The 16,668-nt window shown below is 40.2% G+C and overlaps 1 protein-coding gene and 4 non-coding genes across 5 annotated transcripts; all 5 read left to right on the top strand.

The window, feature by feature from the left end:
• The first annotated feature begins 501 nt into the window (after positions 1 to 501).
• ldah (lipid droplet associated hydrolase) lies at positions 502 to 11,124 on the top strand. Its single transcript, XM_047611981.1, has 7 exons — positions 502 to 627; positions 1,582 to 1,725; positions 6,860 to 6,994; positions 7,208 to 7,377; positions 7,980 to 8,220; positions 10,171 to 10,253; positions 10,408 to 11,124. Exons 2-7 carry the CDS (start codon positions 1,590 to 1,592, stop codon positions 10,597 to 10,599), a joined length of 957 nt encoding a protein of 318 aa, XP_047467937.1. The 5' UTR covers positions 502 to 627; positions 1,582 to 1,589; the 3' UTR covers positions 10,600 to 11,124.
• A 2,719-nt stretch (positions 11,125 to 13,843) lies between these two features.
• Positions 13,844 to 13,984, top strand: LOC125024286. Its single transcript, XR_007114722.1, has one exon. It is a non-coding gene; the product is annotated as a U4 spliceosomal RNA (small nuclear RNA).
• Positions 13,985 to 14,704: 720 nt separating this feature from the next.
• Positions 14,705 to 14,845, top strand: LOC125024292. The gene has a single exon (XR_007114727.1). It is a non-coding gene; the product is annotated as a U4 spliceosomal RNA (small nuclear RNA).
• A 720-nt stretch (positions 14,846 to 15,565) lies between these two features.
• Positions 15,566 to 15,706, top strand: LOC125024285. The gene has a single exon (XR_007114721.1). It is a non-coding gene; the product is annotated as a U4 spliceosomal RNA (small nuclear RNA).
• A 720-nt stretch (positions 15,707 to 16,426) lies between these two features.
• LOC125024291 lies at positions 16,427 to 16,567 on the top strand. Its single transcript, XR_007114726.1, has one exon. It is a non-coding gene; the product is annotated as a U4 spliceosomal RNA (small nuclear RNA).
• The last annotated feature ends 101 nt before the right edge of the window (positions 16,568 to 16,668 follow it).

Raw genomic sequence — 16,668 nt, 5'->3', positions numbered from 1 at the left:
TACTGGCAGACTCTCAGCTTTAAATGGACGGCATTAACATGTACACTGTAGGAAATGTATAGGAATTACAACCATTTTGCGCACTGTTCCCATGTTATTTATTTATTCATTTATTTAACATATAAATGCACTGTGCTGTTTGCTGTGATTATTCTTTTCAGTGCACGTTGCACAATCTGCACAGACCACTACACTGAACAGTCAGTGGAGGGCCCTGTTTCACCAGCTACCCTCTCTGGACTATAGGGGGAAGTGATGCCGCTGTGAGTCGGATAGTAATACCATTTAACAAATCGAACAAAGGAAGAAACTGAGCTGAGCTGATCAATCAGAATAATTTCTAAGGGAGAATAATACAAGGCGAAAACCTGGAGGAAACGCACTGAGAAAATAGGAAAACATGCAACTGAACCGTAAATCCTTTTTTTATTTTGTTTACTAAACTACTGATCCACACTCTTGTCCGGTTGGCGGCGGTATCGCATTTAAGTTGCCAGCCCCGACTCAAGCCAGAAGAAGAAGAAGAAGAAGCCGAAGAAGACGAGGAAGACGAGGAAGACGAGGAAACGGACAGAGACATTAATCATTGACGAGGATGATATTGTAACCTCTTGCAGTTATTAAGAGGTAAGTAATATTCTGCCACGCATTATATCTGTCGTGATAACACTGGAAACCCAGATACGAGGACTCAAGCTGACAGCTTTTAACTAGTTTAACCTCTTCTCTGTGCTAGTTTTACTCTGAGGGAAAACGAACGGCCATTGACCATTCTTTTATCTGTTGTTATTCGACCAGAACACTAGCAATGACACTCTGTTAAATGAAAATATGTTTTATTTTACTGTTTTGTTTTGTTTTGTTTTGTTTTACACGGTCACATTTTTCTGTCTCGTCGGTGTTTTCTTCCTCCCCATTTAAAAGCTGAGTCTACTGTTGTCTTCTACTTCTACTGTTTTATGTGGAAGCTATTGACAAAGACACCTAATAAACGACAAACTTTTGACCTATGATTTGGCCCACATGTCTCACCTTTGGACCCTGCTTGCTGAGACTGTCATGCCATTTTTGCACGTCGTTACTATTATATTATCTAATCCCAGCCATGCTTGTTTATGTCCTAGGTTAGTCCACGTTTTCTGATCTGATGATGACTGAAGATTTTTTTCTCTTATTCCAAAATATATAAATATATTGGTATAACCATAGAATAGAATGCCCTTTATTGTCATTGTACAGTCTGTAATGAGATTGGAGACTGATATAGACTGATAGCCTTGGACTAGAAATATACAAGTTCACGTAGACCTGTTTATTATCATCACCTGTCTCAAGCAAAGTGTAAATTATTGTTCATGAGTAATGAAAATGGAATGACAAAGAGCAGGTCAACCCTGTGGTCCATTTCTGGGGCACATTTAGGGAGACTATGCAAGAATTTTATTACACAGTCCGGACTCATTGGAATTCACCTACGAAAGAAAGAATCAAACATGAAGAACAGCAAGACAATGAACCTGTCTCCACTTGTTTATGATAAGACTGCATTAAGTGCTCACATTTCTTCCCTTTTCCACCAAGGTTGTGCAATGGCCAACATGATGACAGAGAGGGATGAACCACAGACAGACTTTATCTACTGCTGTAGAGCCATCACAGAGGTTCTTAAGTTTGGTTCCTCTCAGTTCCGCTCTGGACACAAGGTGCTCTTTCTCATCATTCCAGGTGAGTTGCACTAATAAAGTGTATTCAGGAAGTATTAGAAATAACTGCTGCATGTCTATTACTCCTTGAAATGTGCAAAACCTTAATATCACAATAAAAAACTGGTAATGGAAATAGCTAAATTTTGATGAAGACCTATTGCTCATTTTTATGCTCTCATGAGGTGGTTTTTCAGATGTTTATCACAATAGTGCAATTTGAAACACTTTTTTTCACATTTCCCCGTCACAAGTGTCACCGGAGACCACTCAGGGGGTAATGTGACCAGTTCATTTGAAGTCCATCTTCCTCACAGTGAAGTGTTGCTTGATGAGAATTTAAGAGAATTATGGGATATTGTGAGCTGAGACTTTACGAGAGTTGCAGCTCATTCGCAAACCACCTTTCAATGGAAACACGTACAAAGAGTTATCGAAATATCAGAAATATTGCTTTTATTTTGCGAAAAACTGTAATGGAAAAGTAGCTAATGCCAGCTAATGTTGTGGCCCTGTCTTTAAGAAGGACGTGATGCCTATTTATAAATGAAATTACCACAAACCAACTAGTACACAGAAACTCTTGTGCTACAATATAGGAGTACTGTGGTAGTACTAAAATAAACTTTACGGTTTTAAAATTAAGTATAGTGTATAATCCAACATTTCCTTGTAAGTGGTGGAGGGAGATCAGAGCGTAGTATTAATAAAACAAAAACATGAGTGAGTCTACAGTATGAGGAGGTGGTTTTTTGTGACTCCACCCCTGGACTGTATGGTCAGACCCTGGCTCCAAAGTCTTTTCTCTAATGATACAGCTCTTTGGAGGCATCACACTATCAGCAGATTTTTTTCTGTGTATGGTTCAAAATCAAACCCATATTCATAATAGCCAAATGCTATTTTAAAAAAGAAATCAAAACAGATAGACAAAAACCACCTTTGCAGTTGTTACACTCAGTCAATCAAATGCCACATTTATGGTACCCTGGCTACAGCCATCCACTCTGTTGACACAAGCTGTGAGTGTTAATGTTTTCCATGACAGCCCATCTAAAAGTCTGACAGGCTGTAAACAACATATATCCATTCCGATGCTTTAACCAGATGATGCCATGGGAAAAGTGGTTATGCTAATGTGATGATGGAATATGTAGCTAAATATGGCCACGCTCAGGAATGTCGACGTTGTTGTGTTTCAGATGTGCTACGACAGCTGTGCAATTTACAAGTGGCACTCAAATTTACAACATAAAACATCAAAAGCCAGCTGCTGCTCACCTTTATAACGCTAATCTTTGCGTCAGTTTCCCTGCACTTTAATGATTGACCAAAACTTTTTTCATTTTAGCATTTAGTTTATTGAATGGCTGTGGTAGAGTTATATTTGGCCTCACTAATTGAGAAAGAGTGTTGGTATTGGCCAAATAAACCCACCACTCCCTGCAGAAGCGCAGCAGTCTAATTTCACGTAAGCCCATCGTCAAGGCAATGACAAAACGGCGTGTAATGTGAAATGATGCCTTAAGGTAAAACTTTGTGGTTTTCACATGTAAAGTCGTTTTCACAAAATATTAGGCAGTTGTTGGTTTACATAAGGCACTGATACAGTTTAGTATCAAATTAAAAAAATCAATCGGTCTGGGGGTGGAGGTTCTCGGGCGCTGGGGCTTCTGACCTGACTCTGGGCCCTGGTAATGGTCTCACTCATATTTAGGGAATGCCCACATGCATGTGTGTTGTCACCTGCCAGCCCGTGCTGGATCACATCAAGAAGAATTGATGAGTCCCGACTATTAAGGACTGGATTATTGTTTTCACTCTATCACTACGTGCCCTATGGCAGACTTCTCTCCTTCCATTGGGACACCCTTACCCCCCCTGGACTCTCTCATCTCTCCAAAGATGACTGTACCCAGTCATACTTGAGTGAGGTGACTTCGGAAGCACAGAACCCTGCACTCCACTAGTTCCTACTAGCACCACATGTATCTCCTCCACTGTCCATCCTTCTACATCTTTTCTCTCCTTTGTTCTCCCTCTCTATTCACTGAGGTGTAGCACTGCCCTCCCTGCCACACAAGGTCACTACACTCAATAAAGATCAACAGGACAGTTCTCAGGGAGGCTGGTGATGGTCACACTCACGCACTGAAGTAATAAAGCTTTCAGCTGCAAGAATATAACTGCACCAACCTCATATAATGTTGACAACCTGTGGTGTTCAACTATGCAGACAAATGCAGACAAAAAAAAAAAAAAAAAATCAAATTAGAGCAAATGAGCTTAATGTAGGAAATGCAAAGGCAAAAGGATGAGGCCTTTACGAATACGGGTGAAATTATAATTCACCATTCGCTTCCGACATTTTTGAACTTTGCAACAGTTGCTATTGCTAAGCTAACACGCAGAAATGACATAACACACATACACTTCTTGGTTGGCTGGAATGGTGATATAGATGATCACTTATTTACGTTTTTGATGAAACTTAGAAGAGGAGATTGTAAATGGCTAGCTTAGCATAACAGCCAAGGCTGAAAGGGAAGCAAAGTTTTGTCCACAGGTAAAATAACAAAAACAAAAACACTGTTACTTCCTCAGCTTAATAATTAAAAAAAAAAAAAAAAAACTGCAATAAAGCAAATGTGTAAACATGACAGGTAGTGGTTTTACAGATGTATTTACACTAACATAAGCTAAGTGGCTCTTGTTTGTATCATTATATATGGCAGACAGACATCTACATCTCAGCAAGAACATTGAAATGGATCCTTTCAGTAAAGGACCAACATTGCTTTTTGTTTAGATTTTATACAAATGACTGTAAGCTGCCAGTTTAGATCCATCAAATGTAACGACCAATGGAAGGAGAGGAGTCAAGCCTTGGGATGACCTGTTGTCCAGTTTGGGGGACGCACTACCAAAAGTGATGTCTCAGACTCTTTGGAAGAGAAACCTGCTCCAGTATCTCTGACAAGCAGAATTAAGAGCTTCTTCAAAAAGCCACTTCGTAAAGTCTTTCCTCCTGCACAAACACAGACGCCCGGTGTTACAGAGGTCACCCCTGTGGACGTCTTTGTGCCTCTAGACACAACATTGGAAGATATATTTGTGAGCAGCATTGCAGAGAACCTGATTTCCAAGAGGACCTGTGCTGCAGATACCCTACATACCATGCACCAGCAGCTGCTCAACAAACTCTGGGGTGAAGTCGAGGGACAAGGTTACAACATTAGCCTAGACAAGCTGAAGGACGTGAACAAGGCAATTTTGAAAGACATCTGCAAAAGGTTGCATTGCTCCAAATCAGCTTTGTGGACTCTTATGATCTATCGAGGTCCACAAATGGAAGACATCATGGTGTCGTCTTTTAAAAAGCAGTTGAAGAGACAATCGGAGGAACGTGGCATCATCGCAGAGTTGTTAGTTGTTGCAGTGGATGGGTTGGTTACTTACGTCTGGGATCACCTTCTCCTCCACTAAATGCTGAGTCAGAGATGAGTGGAGGAGGGGGTTTACCTAAATGTGGGGACACTTCCTGTTCCTGCCTGTTTGTGGGATTACCTTTTCCTCTGCTGGAATCCGCTAGACGGAGACCAGTGGAGCAGAGGGACGCCTGAGAATAGGTCGGGACTAAGCTCGTATCATAATCTCGATGGTCGTGGTACCTCCTGGTACTAGAAAGTTTCTCTGTTGCTAGGTCGTTACTAAGGCTCGGGCTGCTTGCTGGAGTAATAAACTGTGTTCCATTACACATAAGAGCCTACTGCTGTGACTAATTGTTTTCCAGGTATTAGTCAGGCCTCATTTATATCCATGCAAACGGGAAGCACACTCGCAAAAAACTTTAAAATTTGAGAGCAAAATGTCCATCAACATGAATATATATTTGATTATACGCTTCATTTTGTTGGTAATTGTTATATAATCGCAATATTAATATTGCTTAACCAGAGTGTAGCTAGTGTGGCTAACAGGTTGCTTGCTCACTAACACGTCTGGGAGCAAAAACAAAACAAAAATGCCTGCATATATCGGTATACCATATCGGTTGATATCGGAATCGGAAATTAAGAATTTGGACAATATCGGCTATTGAATATCGGCAAAAAGTCAATATCGGACATCCCTAATATATACAATACATACTAGGGCTGCACGATTCTGGAAAAAATGTGAATCATGAGTTTTTTGCTTAGAATTGAGATCATGATTCTTTGGCACAATTCTTTTTTTACAAAATGTTTATTGCACTGATGGACTTTAACAAATCAAAACAAAAAAAAAACATTCAAATGGTCATTCAAGTAGAGTATCAAACATTGAGATTTCCTTAGAATGTGAAGCATACATTTTTGGGAACGAGTTTGGGCACGAGAGATTCTCGCCACTACCACCTGGGGTTTCTTTGTCATCCATGTCAACCCTCCTTACCGCTGACTTCTCTGCTTCTCTCCCTTTTCCACACACTCAACTGTAGACGGGCTTCCTCCACTGACGGAATCATGTGTTGTAAAGACGCTTTGCCATAGGTCAAGGGAGGAGTCAGTGGCAGTGCTGCCTTTAGGGGCGCTTGAAAAAATCCGGGAAGAAATGGGAGCATTTGTTTGTGATGCCGCTCGTGAAATAAAATGCTTAAGAATCGTTGTGTTCTGGAATTAGGTCAAGTGTATGTGTGAATCGAGATCACAATTTTTTTAACGATTTATCGTGCAAGCCCTATACTGCGGAAGGTGGAAGCCATGGCCCAACAACAAAATGTGTCTGAAAAGAACAGGCTGGTATAGCCATCACTGTATCATCTGACGTGGTCAGTATTGGCCTGCAACAAGTTATGTTCAAGGGTGAAGTACTTGAAAAGCTAGTTCCAAGTCCCTGTTGCATGGTGTTAACTGGTATGTGATAATGTAGGTTGTGATGTAAAATAGACGGATTTCATATTCCATCACAAGCCATTATGTCCAAATATACACATTTTTAAAGCGACATACACTGTAGTTGTCTCTATTCTCCTGCAGTTTATGTTGAATGCAAGAGTGTATAATATTTCTTTTAGTGACAATATTGATGTTCACTCTCTAGGGAGTATGATTATTTCTAATTGTGAAATTAGAACTGATCTGACAAGGTTTTACAAATTGTCTTCTATACAGGCAACCCAGGTGTAGTGGGCTTCTACAGGACCTTCATACAAACACTTCACAGTATGTTTGAATACCGTTACCCTGTGTGGGCTGTAAGCCATGCTGGCCACTGCACACCGCCGTCATCCATGGACATGGTAGAAGGTATGTATTAGTACACTTGAACTGAGACCATAAATTATCTGGTATCTAGTTTTTCACGCTAGTTGGGCATGGACACCAAACAAAGTATACAGAAATCAGCAGATCTTAAAAACCGGCTTCTCTGGTGCATCCATTGTACTGAGACTGCGTCATTTCATTGAAGATAAGTTCCAGATAGATACTGCAAGTTTGGATTGTTTATCCTTCATACAGATGCCTCTGCAACAACAGACAGTGATTTGTTTGGCCTGAATGGGCAAATTGAGCACAAACTGGCCTTCCTCAGAGAACATGTTCCCCGGGACACCAGCTTAGTCCTGGTTGGCCACTCAATCGGCTGCTACATCATTCTGGACATGATGAAAAGAAATCCTGAACTCAAGGTGCGGCACACATTTTCTTTTTGAGGAAAGGCATAACGTTCTCTATGGGGCTAAGATAACATTACAGGTATATGCAAAGGTTTGAGTAATTTACATAGGTTTGTGGACACGGACACAATTTCTTTTATTTTGTCTGTCTACCAAATCTATTTAAGTTACAGTCTTTCATTATTGTGGATCCACCTGAAAACACTTAACATAGTCAGCTTCCCTTTGGACGTTAATTAAAAAAAAATGCACAGGAGCCTTTGCCAAAACAACGGTGGTGTCTTCTGTCATTTTAGTAATAAATAAAGTACCAGGTGTGTGTAGAGACAGCAGGATTTTGGAGAGGTGTGAGGGTGACTCTCAGAAGGAAATCTAAGTCAACACAGTCCAATGAAAACATGAGGTGTGACTGTGCCTCCACAGTAAACTTCATTCCATGGCATGTTTAAAGGAAGCAAATTAAATGTCACGAAAATCTCCCATTCCATATTTTCACTCAGAGTGCATCTTTTACCTTCTTTGTCTATTTCTGTGTTACTTTATTTTTTAGGAAATGTTAATGTATGTCACTCTGGTAGGTGTTCATTGTAAGCTTTGTTTTTATCTTCCTCCAGGTTCTGAAAGCTGTCATGCTTTTTCCTACAATTGAGCGCATGGCTCAGACACCTCAAGGAAAGGTCTTGACCCCTGTGCTGTGTCACATGCGTTACGTGGGCTACCTGACTCTCTTCCTGCTTTCTCTGCTGCCTGATAGGCTCAAACTTGGACTCATCAAACTGTCTTTTATTGGCATGCGCTCACTGGATAACACTATAGTGGAGCCCACTGTAAATCTCCTCGGTGGAGACAGTGCAGGTTGGTGATGCTTTTTAATTTACACGTGATGCTTATAATGTGTCTGATGTCACAGTTGTTGAGTGTGCAGTGGTCTTCTGGCTATTAGCTGTGGTGTGTCAATTTATGACGGGAAAACACAATCAGACAGATTTCCCAAAAAATAAATGCTTTTCACTGACACTGGCAATGCTCCAGAAAGGATTTAAAGGTAGCCTCCTATACTAAAGCAGCAGTTTATTGTGCTCTCAGTACCTGGACTGACTGTCAGATTGACTTCAAGACGTAAGCACATTTCTGAAAGAAATTATAATGTAGAGTTCCCTTACAGCAGCAGAGCTGCAGTTAAACTCTACTTGAGAACATTAGATGGTGTTAAACACATTCACCTGAAGGGGGGCACAGTCACGTGGTAAAATAATAATAATAAACTTTATTTATATAGCACAATTCATGCATGAAATGCAACACAAAGTGTTGCACAGAGAAGACAGTCAAGACATTTGTTAAAAATAAAAAGAAGCAAAATAAAAGCATGAATAATAATACAAAGCCTAATAAAAACAACAAGTACAAAAAAACGCATTTCAAGCAAAAGCAATGGTAAAACGTTGTCTTAATATTTGGTTTGAACATTTCAGCAGATTTGGATCTCCTAAGACTCTAGGGTAGACTGTTCCAGAGTTCAGTGCCATAATAAGCAAAGGCTGCCTTTTGGTTGAGATGTTTGGAACAATCAGGAGATTTGAGCCTGAGGATCTTAGGGATGTTGAAGGCACATATATTTTGAGCATGTCAGACAGATTAGGTGGAGCTAGGCAATTTAGAGCATTTAAAACCACTAAAATAATTTTAAAATCTATTCTTTGACTAACATTTTAACTATTGTAGCGATTGTAAAACTGAAGTGATGTGTGCTCTCTGCCTGTTTTTTGTCAGAACACGTGATGCTGCATTTTGCACGAGCTGTAACTTAGAAATTACTTTTTTGGATCCACCAGACAGAAGAGCATTGTAATAGTGCAGTCAGCTGGAGATAAAGCACGCATTCATTTTTCCGTATCTCACTGGGAGACAAACAGTCTGACTTTAGCAACATTGCTCAGGTGATAAAATGATACTCTAGTTACATTCTTAATGTGATGCACAAAGATGCACAAAATACACAACAAACATCAGTGAGAAAGAGAAACTGCCACTGACTGCAGATGTCTCACCAGAAGAAAGAAAGGCATAGTTGTTCCCTTCACACTCTGCAGATATAGTAATTGCTGATGACAATTGCTTTCATTTTCTAAAGCTTGGTTTATTGGGTCTATGCTTATTTTAGATCTTTTGTCTATGTCTATGGCCTTCTCTGAGGACTTGTGAACTTATGAATCTCATCTGTACTGTAGTTACACCAGGTTTTGAGAAGACATATTTTTAGGTTCAAAACTGTAAATCCTACAAAATCAACCTCTGTAAATTTTCTTATAAATTAGGCTTCAGTGAAATGCATATGCAAATAGGATAGACATACCTTGCAAATGGTTGCATAAGACCACAGGGTCTGACACAGATAGTTTGTGTTTTTTTATACATATGTCAGCTCAGAGAGAAACCAAACAATTTCGCCATGACCATGAAGTCCCCGAAGTTTGACTGGTGTGGATGAGACGATTAAAGTGGAGGAGATAGGACAGTGGAAGGAGAATGAGAGAGAGAGGGACAGCGGGAGAGTGGAATGACCAGGAAAAGCTTCTCTAAAGTAAATTATACTTGTGCTCTGTTAAACTGTGTTACAATAATAATAATAACAATACTACAATGACAGCTTCACTCTTTCCGAATGCATCCTAAAGTGACGGCATTAAACTTTTAATTATACAGGGAAAGATAATATATGTATTTTGGTATAAACAGAAAGTAATTGGTTCTATAATATCTGAATATAACAATGACTAGACCAGTGTCATTTTTGTTTTGTAGCCAATGCTTTATACATGGGGGGCCAAGAAATGAAGATGGTTCTGGCAAGAGACAACATAACTATCAAGAAACATCTTGAAAAGGTAAGAAAATGTCTACCTATATGATCACATTTCGCAGCAACAGCTGTTAGCTACCAGCTTGACTTACTAGTGAGTGTTTAATGATATACGGCTTTAAAGATAAATATCAAAGATAATTTTCTTAAGTAAACTATATTTCTGTTTATGATTCCAGCTTATTTTCTATTATGGAGCTACAGACCACTGGTGCCCTGTTCAATATTATCATGACATCAAGCAGGACTTTCCACATGGAGATTTCAGACTGTGTGAAAATGGTTTCCGCCATGCCTTCGTGCTGGATGCAGGACGGGAAGTTGCCAAAATGGTGGTAGAATGGATCCAGGGAGATTTAAAGGGGAAATGAAGCACTCAATCTAGTAAACAGCATTTGATTTGGACCTGAGTTCGTCTGCCTGAATTATGGTCAACCACAAACTTACTATCAGGGATCATGGAACTGAATTTAAAATGATGTAATACTGTTGAAAGTAATATGTGTATTCATTTTTGATATATATGTTGTTTATATACATAATAGCACATGCTGAGTTTGAATTGGACTAAAAATAACCTGAAATCTTTTACAACAACTGTTTTAAAGTGGTGGCACTGTAGAAGTTTGGGGGTGGAGGAACATTTGCCTCTTTAAAATTTTACTGACTCTATTCAGTATAAATTTCCAAAGACACAATGACAGACCCTCAATTATACTATTGTAGCACTTTTGATTCACTAATTCCCATGTACTGTGCATTACTTGAACACAAAATGTGATGTGGATTCTTTCATGCCTTTTACTACTGTACAGTGAAACATCAGAAATGCCTTCTGTACAGTCTTGTGAACAACTAAGTATATTGATGCACTCAATAAAGTAAACAGAATTTGATTTGAACATGAGTTCATCAACTGCCAGAACATAGAAAGCAAGAAGGTTAGGTTCATTGGTGATTCTGAAGTGGCTGTTGTTGTTGTGTGTGTGTGTGTGTGTGTGTGTGTGTGTGTGTGTGTGTGTGTGTGTGTGTGTGTGTGTGTGTGTGTGTGTGTGTGTGTGTGTGTGTGTGTGTGTGTGTGTGTGTGTGTGTGTGTGGTGTGTGAGTGAGATAGACTGGAGACATGTCCAGGATGTACTCCACCTCCACCGCGATTGACAGGTGTCATGTCACGCCTCCGTCATTCACTGATCATGTGGGCTAAATCCAGTCAGCCCTCGGGCCGCTAGTCATTGGTTAAAAGTGCTGTGGTGCCAGAGTGGGAGGAGGGAGAAGTTCAGCTATGATGGTGTTAGCATGAACAGGTGGATTACTTGATTTCTAATCCATTTTCCTCAGTGTCTTTGGAGGAAAAGTTGGAAGCTACGAGACTGGAATCACATCGGCCAAACTATATTCAAATAACATAAAGCGACAAATTACAAATTCGTAAGTTTTGTGTTTCTTGGTTTGAAATAAATGACTGGCTAATGGCAAGTGTATAGAAAGAATGCCAATATATGGATGTAACAAATGAGATCGACCATTGCAGGCCACATTCTTGCATAGTTCAGTGGTTAGCGACACTGCTGACCACAGGCATCTGAGTTCAAGTCCACTAAAAGTGTCTCTTAATGAAATGTTGTGATTGTCATGTCAGCCTTGTTTTTTGTGTTTTCATACTGTGATATTCAGGTTCAAACTGCATAATCTTTTTAGTCAATAAATTTTAGAAGTTCAAATTTTATTTGATTTGGTTCACAGCTTGTCATTAAGTTTCTTTTGGACTACATTGCTTTTTTTCTATTCGTGCTTTGAAATGGTTTTGAGAGGCTTATGGAGTCTAAACGTACCTCACTTATTCTCCATCTTCTTCATTATGTCTCTGAACAGGTTGCCACTCACTGGAGTCAGTATGTGAGAAAGAGACCAGCAAAGCTTTCTGCTGTAGTTGCTGAGCACGCCAGCCCAGTCCCAGAAGGAATGGTTCAGCGACTTTGTTTGTCAATTCATACAAAGTAATGAGGTAGAAACAGACAAACACCTCCTACACCTCCTAATATGGAGGGGGGATCTACATAGAGAAAACAGAAGCACAAAACTCATGGCCTTTCAAACAAGCTTCTTATTCTGCTGTTTATAATTTAATTTGGCCTATTATTAGGCAATGTAAAATAAGATTGAAATACATGTCACTTTGCTTTTTGACAAAATAAAATAGCTAATCAATATACTGAATTTGGAGACGGATTCAACATGGTGTAATTGTGACTTTAAAAAACACGTACTAGAAAACCAGCTGAACCTATCTACAACAATCCTGATCCGCCAGCAAAAATGACAGCATACTTCTCCTACGAGAAGACTGATTCTCTTCAAATATGAAGAAGAAAAAGTAAAACTCACTCCAAATCTCGAAAAGTCAAACACCGCGGCTGCATCAAAGATAATCCAACTGGCATGACAAAGGATTGCAGATTGCATAAATGCGTAAATTACACGTCAATGGCTCAGTTAGTTTACATTTAACGAAGCCACAAAACCCAATCATTACGCTGTATAGATGATTCGGGTGTATTACAATTCGTCTCATTCCCCCAGATGTAACCCCTCTGGAGTACAGAGAAGGTGGGAGCAGATAAAAACCAAGCACAAAAACATAGTTTCATCTGGGGAGTTGGATTTCTTAACTCTATAATGTTACATGGGCTACAATAAAGCTGGAAGCTGATGCCACAATTACATCATATCAATACATCAAGTTGTTGGCCTGAATGAAATTATCCTGATTTTGAGCTGTGTTTGAGCTTAGCGGGGACAAATGGCTAAAAATATACTCTTCTTTTTGTAGTTCTTTCCTGGAAGATGCATTCACATTTACTTTTGATAATTAATATGTGAGGAGAAGCAGTCTTTGTCTTCTCGTAGGAGAAGTTTCCTGTCATTTTTGCTGGCAGATCAGTGCTCATGATTGTGATTGGTCTGCTGCCTTAGAACCCGCCCTTATACGTGCGCATTCACCGATTCACAACAAGACAAACCTGGATTGAGTTAGCGAGTTGATGACAGGTGTCGTGGTACCGCTTATCCAGATCGTCATTGTTCTGGATAAGTTCAACTGGATAAGTTGGAATAAAAGGCTGTATGACTTGTATCAATGACAAATGATTAACTTTTCTTGACAATCACTGACACTGTCAATGCTCCAGAAAGGATTTAAAGGTAGCCTCCTATAATAAAGCAGCAGTTCATTGTGCTCTCAGTACCTGAACTGACTGTCAGATTGACTTCAAGACGTAAGCACATTTCTGATAGAAATTATGACTTTTCAACCTAGCTGTACAACTTCCGGACGACTACGTGATGTCCCGGATGTCATATCCAGCGCTCAAACCAGTAGCCTGCAAAGCACCCAGACCTAACTGTTTTGATCTGTTGTTGATTTTTCATTCAAAATGATTTTCCCTGGAAAAGAGGTGTGGTTCCCAGAATACTGAAAAGGCGGGCCTTATTTGAACCATCCAATCACACGGAACCGTCACCAAGTCATTATCATGAAAGTAAGATCGGAGGAGTGTACCATGTGTGCGGTTAGTGTTTGGACTTGTGCAGATTAAACTGCTACAGTCTGGCCGCATCCTTGCACAGAGGCAATTTCATAGTCCATGAAGTTTTGCTGAGACGTGATTATTGCTGGTTGAAAACTTAACCCAATACCCCGCCTTGATGACGTGAAATATAGTCAGCTATGGCAATTTTTGCTAGTCTCCAAGGAGGCTGTATGACTTGTATCAATGATAAATGATCAATACCGCATTGGTTGCTGTTTGAGATGGGGCTTTTCTTGTTTGATTTCTTGGCAGTTATGCTATTTTTATTTGACTTGGTTATTCACCAGAGTAGAGTTCCTAGAAAAGGGAGAACCCTGGACCAAACTTAAATACAGCACTGAAATGGAGTCAGATCACCGATGATCCAAATACACATTGAAGAGGAGGAAATCTCTGTCTTCCATAGAATGAGCAAGATACATTAAAATACTTCATTTTATTCAACATCAGTCATGTTGCTGTAGTCTTCCAACATTCAGTTAGTGCAGTAGCTCCACTCAATGACTAGAGGTTCCCCCTGCATACCCTGAGTCATGATGAGTCTCCAGGAAAGTTTTCACCACTAACATAGTTGACTTTTCAACCTAGCTGTACAACTTCCGGACGACTACGTGATGTCCCGGATGTCATATCCAGCGCTCAAACCAGTAGCCTGCAAAGCACCCAGACCCAACTGTCTTGATCTGTTGTTGATTTTTCATTCAAAATGATTTTCCCTAGAAAAGAGGTGTGGTGCCCAGAATACTGAAAAGGCGGGGCCTATTTGAACCATCCAATCACACGGACCGTCACCAAGTCATTATCATGAAAGTAAGATCGGAGGAGTGTACCATGTGTGCGGTTAGTGTTTGGACTTGTGCAGATTAAACTGCTACAGTCTGGCAGCATCCTTGCACAGAGGCAATTTCATAGTCCATGAAGTTTTGCTGAGACGTGATTATTGCTGGTTGAAAACTTAACCCAATACCCCGCCTTGATGACGTGAAATATAGTCAGCTATGGCAACTTTTGCTAGTCTCCAAGGAGGCTGTATGACTTGTATCAATGATAACTAATCAATACCGCATTGGTTGCTGTTTGAGATGGGGCTTTTCTTGTTTGATTTCTTGGCAGTTATGCTATTTTTATTTGACTTGGTTATTCACCAGAGTAGAGTTCCTAGAAAAGGGAGAACCCTGGACCAAACTTAAATACAGCCACTGGAATGGAGTCAGATCACTGATGATCCAAATACACATTGAAGAGGAGGAAATCTCTGTCTTCCATAGAATGAGCAAGATACATTAAAATACTTCATTTTATTCAACATCAGTCATGTTGCTGTAGTCTTCCAACATTCAGTTAGTGCAGTAGCTCCACTCAATGACTAGAGGTTCCCCCTGCATACCCCAAGTCATGATGAGTCTCCAGGAAAGTTTTCACCACTAACATAGTTGACTTTTCAACCTAGCTGTACAACTTCCGGACGACTACGTGATGTCCCAGATGTCATATCCAGCGCTCAAACCAGTAGCCTGCAAAGCACCCACACCAACTGTCTTGATCTGTTGTTGATTTTTCATTCAAAATGATTTTCCCTAGAAAAGAGGTGTGGTGCCCAGAATACTGAAAAGGCGGGGCCTATTTGAACCATCCAATCACATGGACCGTCACCAAGTCATTATCATGAAAGTAAGATCGGAGGAGTGTACCATGTGTGCGGTTAGTGTTTGGACTTGTGCAGATTAAACTGCTACAGTCTAGCAGCATCCTTGCACAGAGGCAATTTCATAGTCCATGAAGTTTTGCTGAGACGTGATTATTGCTGGTTGAAAACTTAACCCAATACCCCGCCTTGATGACGTGAAATATAGTCAGCTATGGCAATTTTTGCTAGTCTCCAAGGAGGCTGTATGACTTGTATCAATGATAAATGATCAATACCGTATTGGTTGCTGTTTGAGATGGGGCTTTTCTTGTTTGATTTCTTGGCAGTTATGCTATTTTTATTTGACTTGGTTATTCACCAGAGTAGAGTTCCTAGAAAAGGGAGAACCTGGACCAAACTTAAATACAGCACTGAAATGGAGTCAGATCACCGATGATCCAAATACACATTGAAGAGGAGGAAATCTCTGTCTTCCATAGAATGAGCAAGATACATTAAAATACTTCATTTTATTCAACATCAGTCATGTTGCTGTAGTCTTCCAACATTCAGTTAGTGCAGTAGCTCCACTCAATGACTAGAGGTTCCCCCTGCATACCCTGAGTCATGATGAGTCTCCAGGAAAGTTTTCACCACTAACATAGTTGACTTTTCAACCTAGCTGTACAACTTCCGGACGACTACGTGATGTCCCGGATGTCATATCCAGCGCTCAAACCCAGTAGCCTGCAAAGCACCCACACCCAACTGTCTTGATCTGTTGTTGATTTTTCATTCAAAATGATTTTCCCGAGAAAAGAGGTGTGGTGCCCAGAATACTGAAAAGGCGGGGCCTATTTGAACCATCCAATCACACGGACCGTCACCAAGTCATTATCATGAAAGTAAGATCGGAGGAGTGTACCATGTGTGCGGTTAGTGTTTGGACTTGTGCAGATTAAACTGCTACAGTCTGGCAGCATCCTTGCACAGAGGCAATTTCATAGTCCATGAAGTTATACTGAGACGTGATTATTGCTGGTTGAAAACTTAACCCAATACCCCGCCTTGATGACGTGAAATATAGTCAGCTATGGCAATTTTTGCTAGTCTCCAAGGAGGCTGTATGAGTTGTATCAATGATAACTAATCAATACCGCATTGGTTGCTGTTTGAGATGGGGCTTTTCTTGTTTGATTTCTTGGCAGTTATGCTATTTTTAT

The sequence above is a fragment of the Mugil cephalus genome, chromosome 17 (genome assembly GCF_022458985.1).
Source record: "Mugil cephalus isolate CIBA_MC_2020 chromosome 17, CIBA_Mcephalus_1.1, whole genome shotgun sequence".
NCBI classification, from domain to species: domain Eukaryota; kingdom Metazoa; phylum Chordata; class Actinopteri; order Mugiliformes; family Mugilidae; genus Mugil; species Mugil cephalus.
The sequence above is the reverse complement of the archived record's forward strand: the minus strand, read 5'-3'. Positions and strand labels throughout refer to the sequence as shown.

Coding starts and splice junctions, on each gene's coding strand:
- ldah (XM_047611981.1), top strand. CDS start 1,590: ATGGCCAACATGATGACAGAGAGGGATGAACCACAGACAGACTTTATC. Junction 1,726..6,859: donor GCTCTTTCTCATCATTCCAG/GTGAGTTGCACT, acceptor TCTTCTATACAG/GCAACCCAGGTGTAGTGGGC. Junction 7,378..7,979: donor AAAGAAATCCTGAACTCAAG/GTGCGGCACACA, acceptor ATCTTCCTCCAG/GTTCTGAAAGCTGTCATGCT.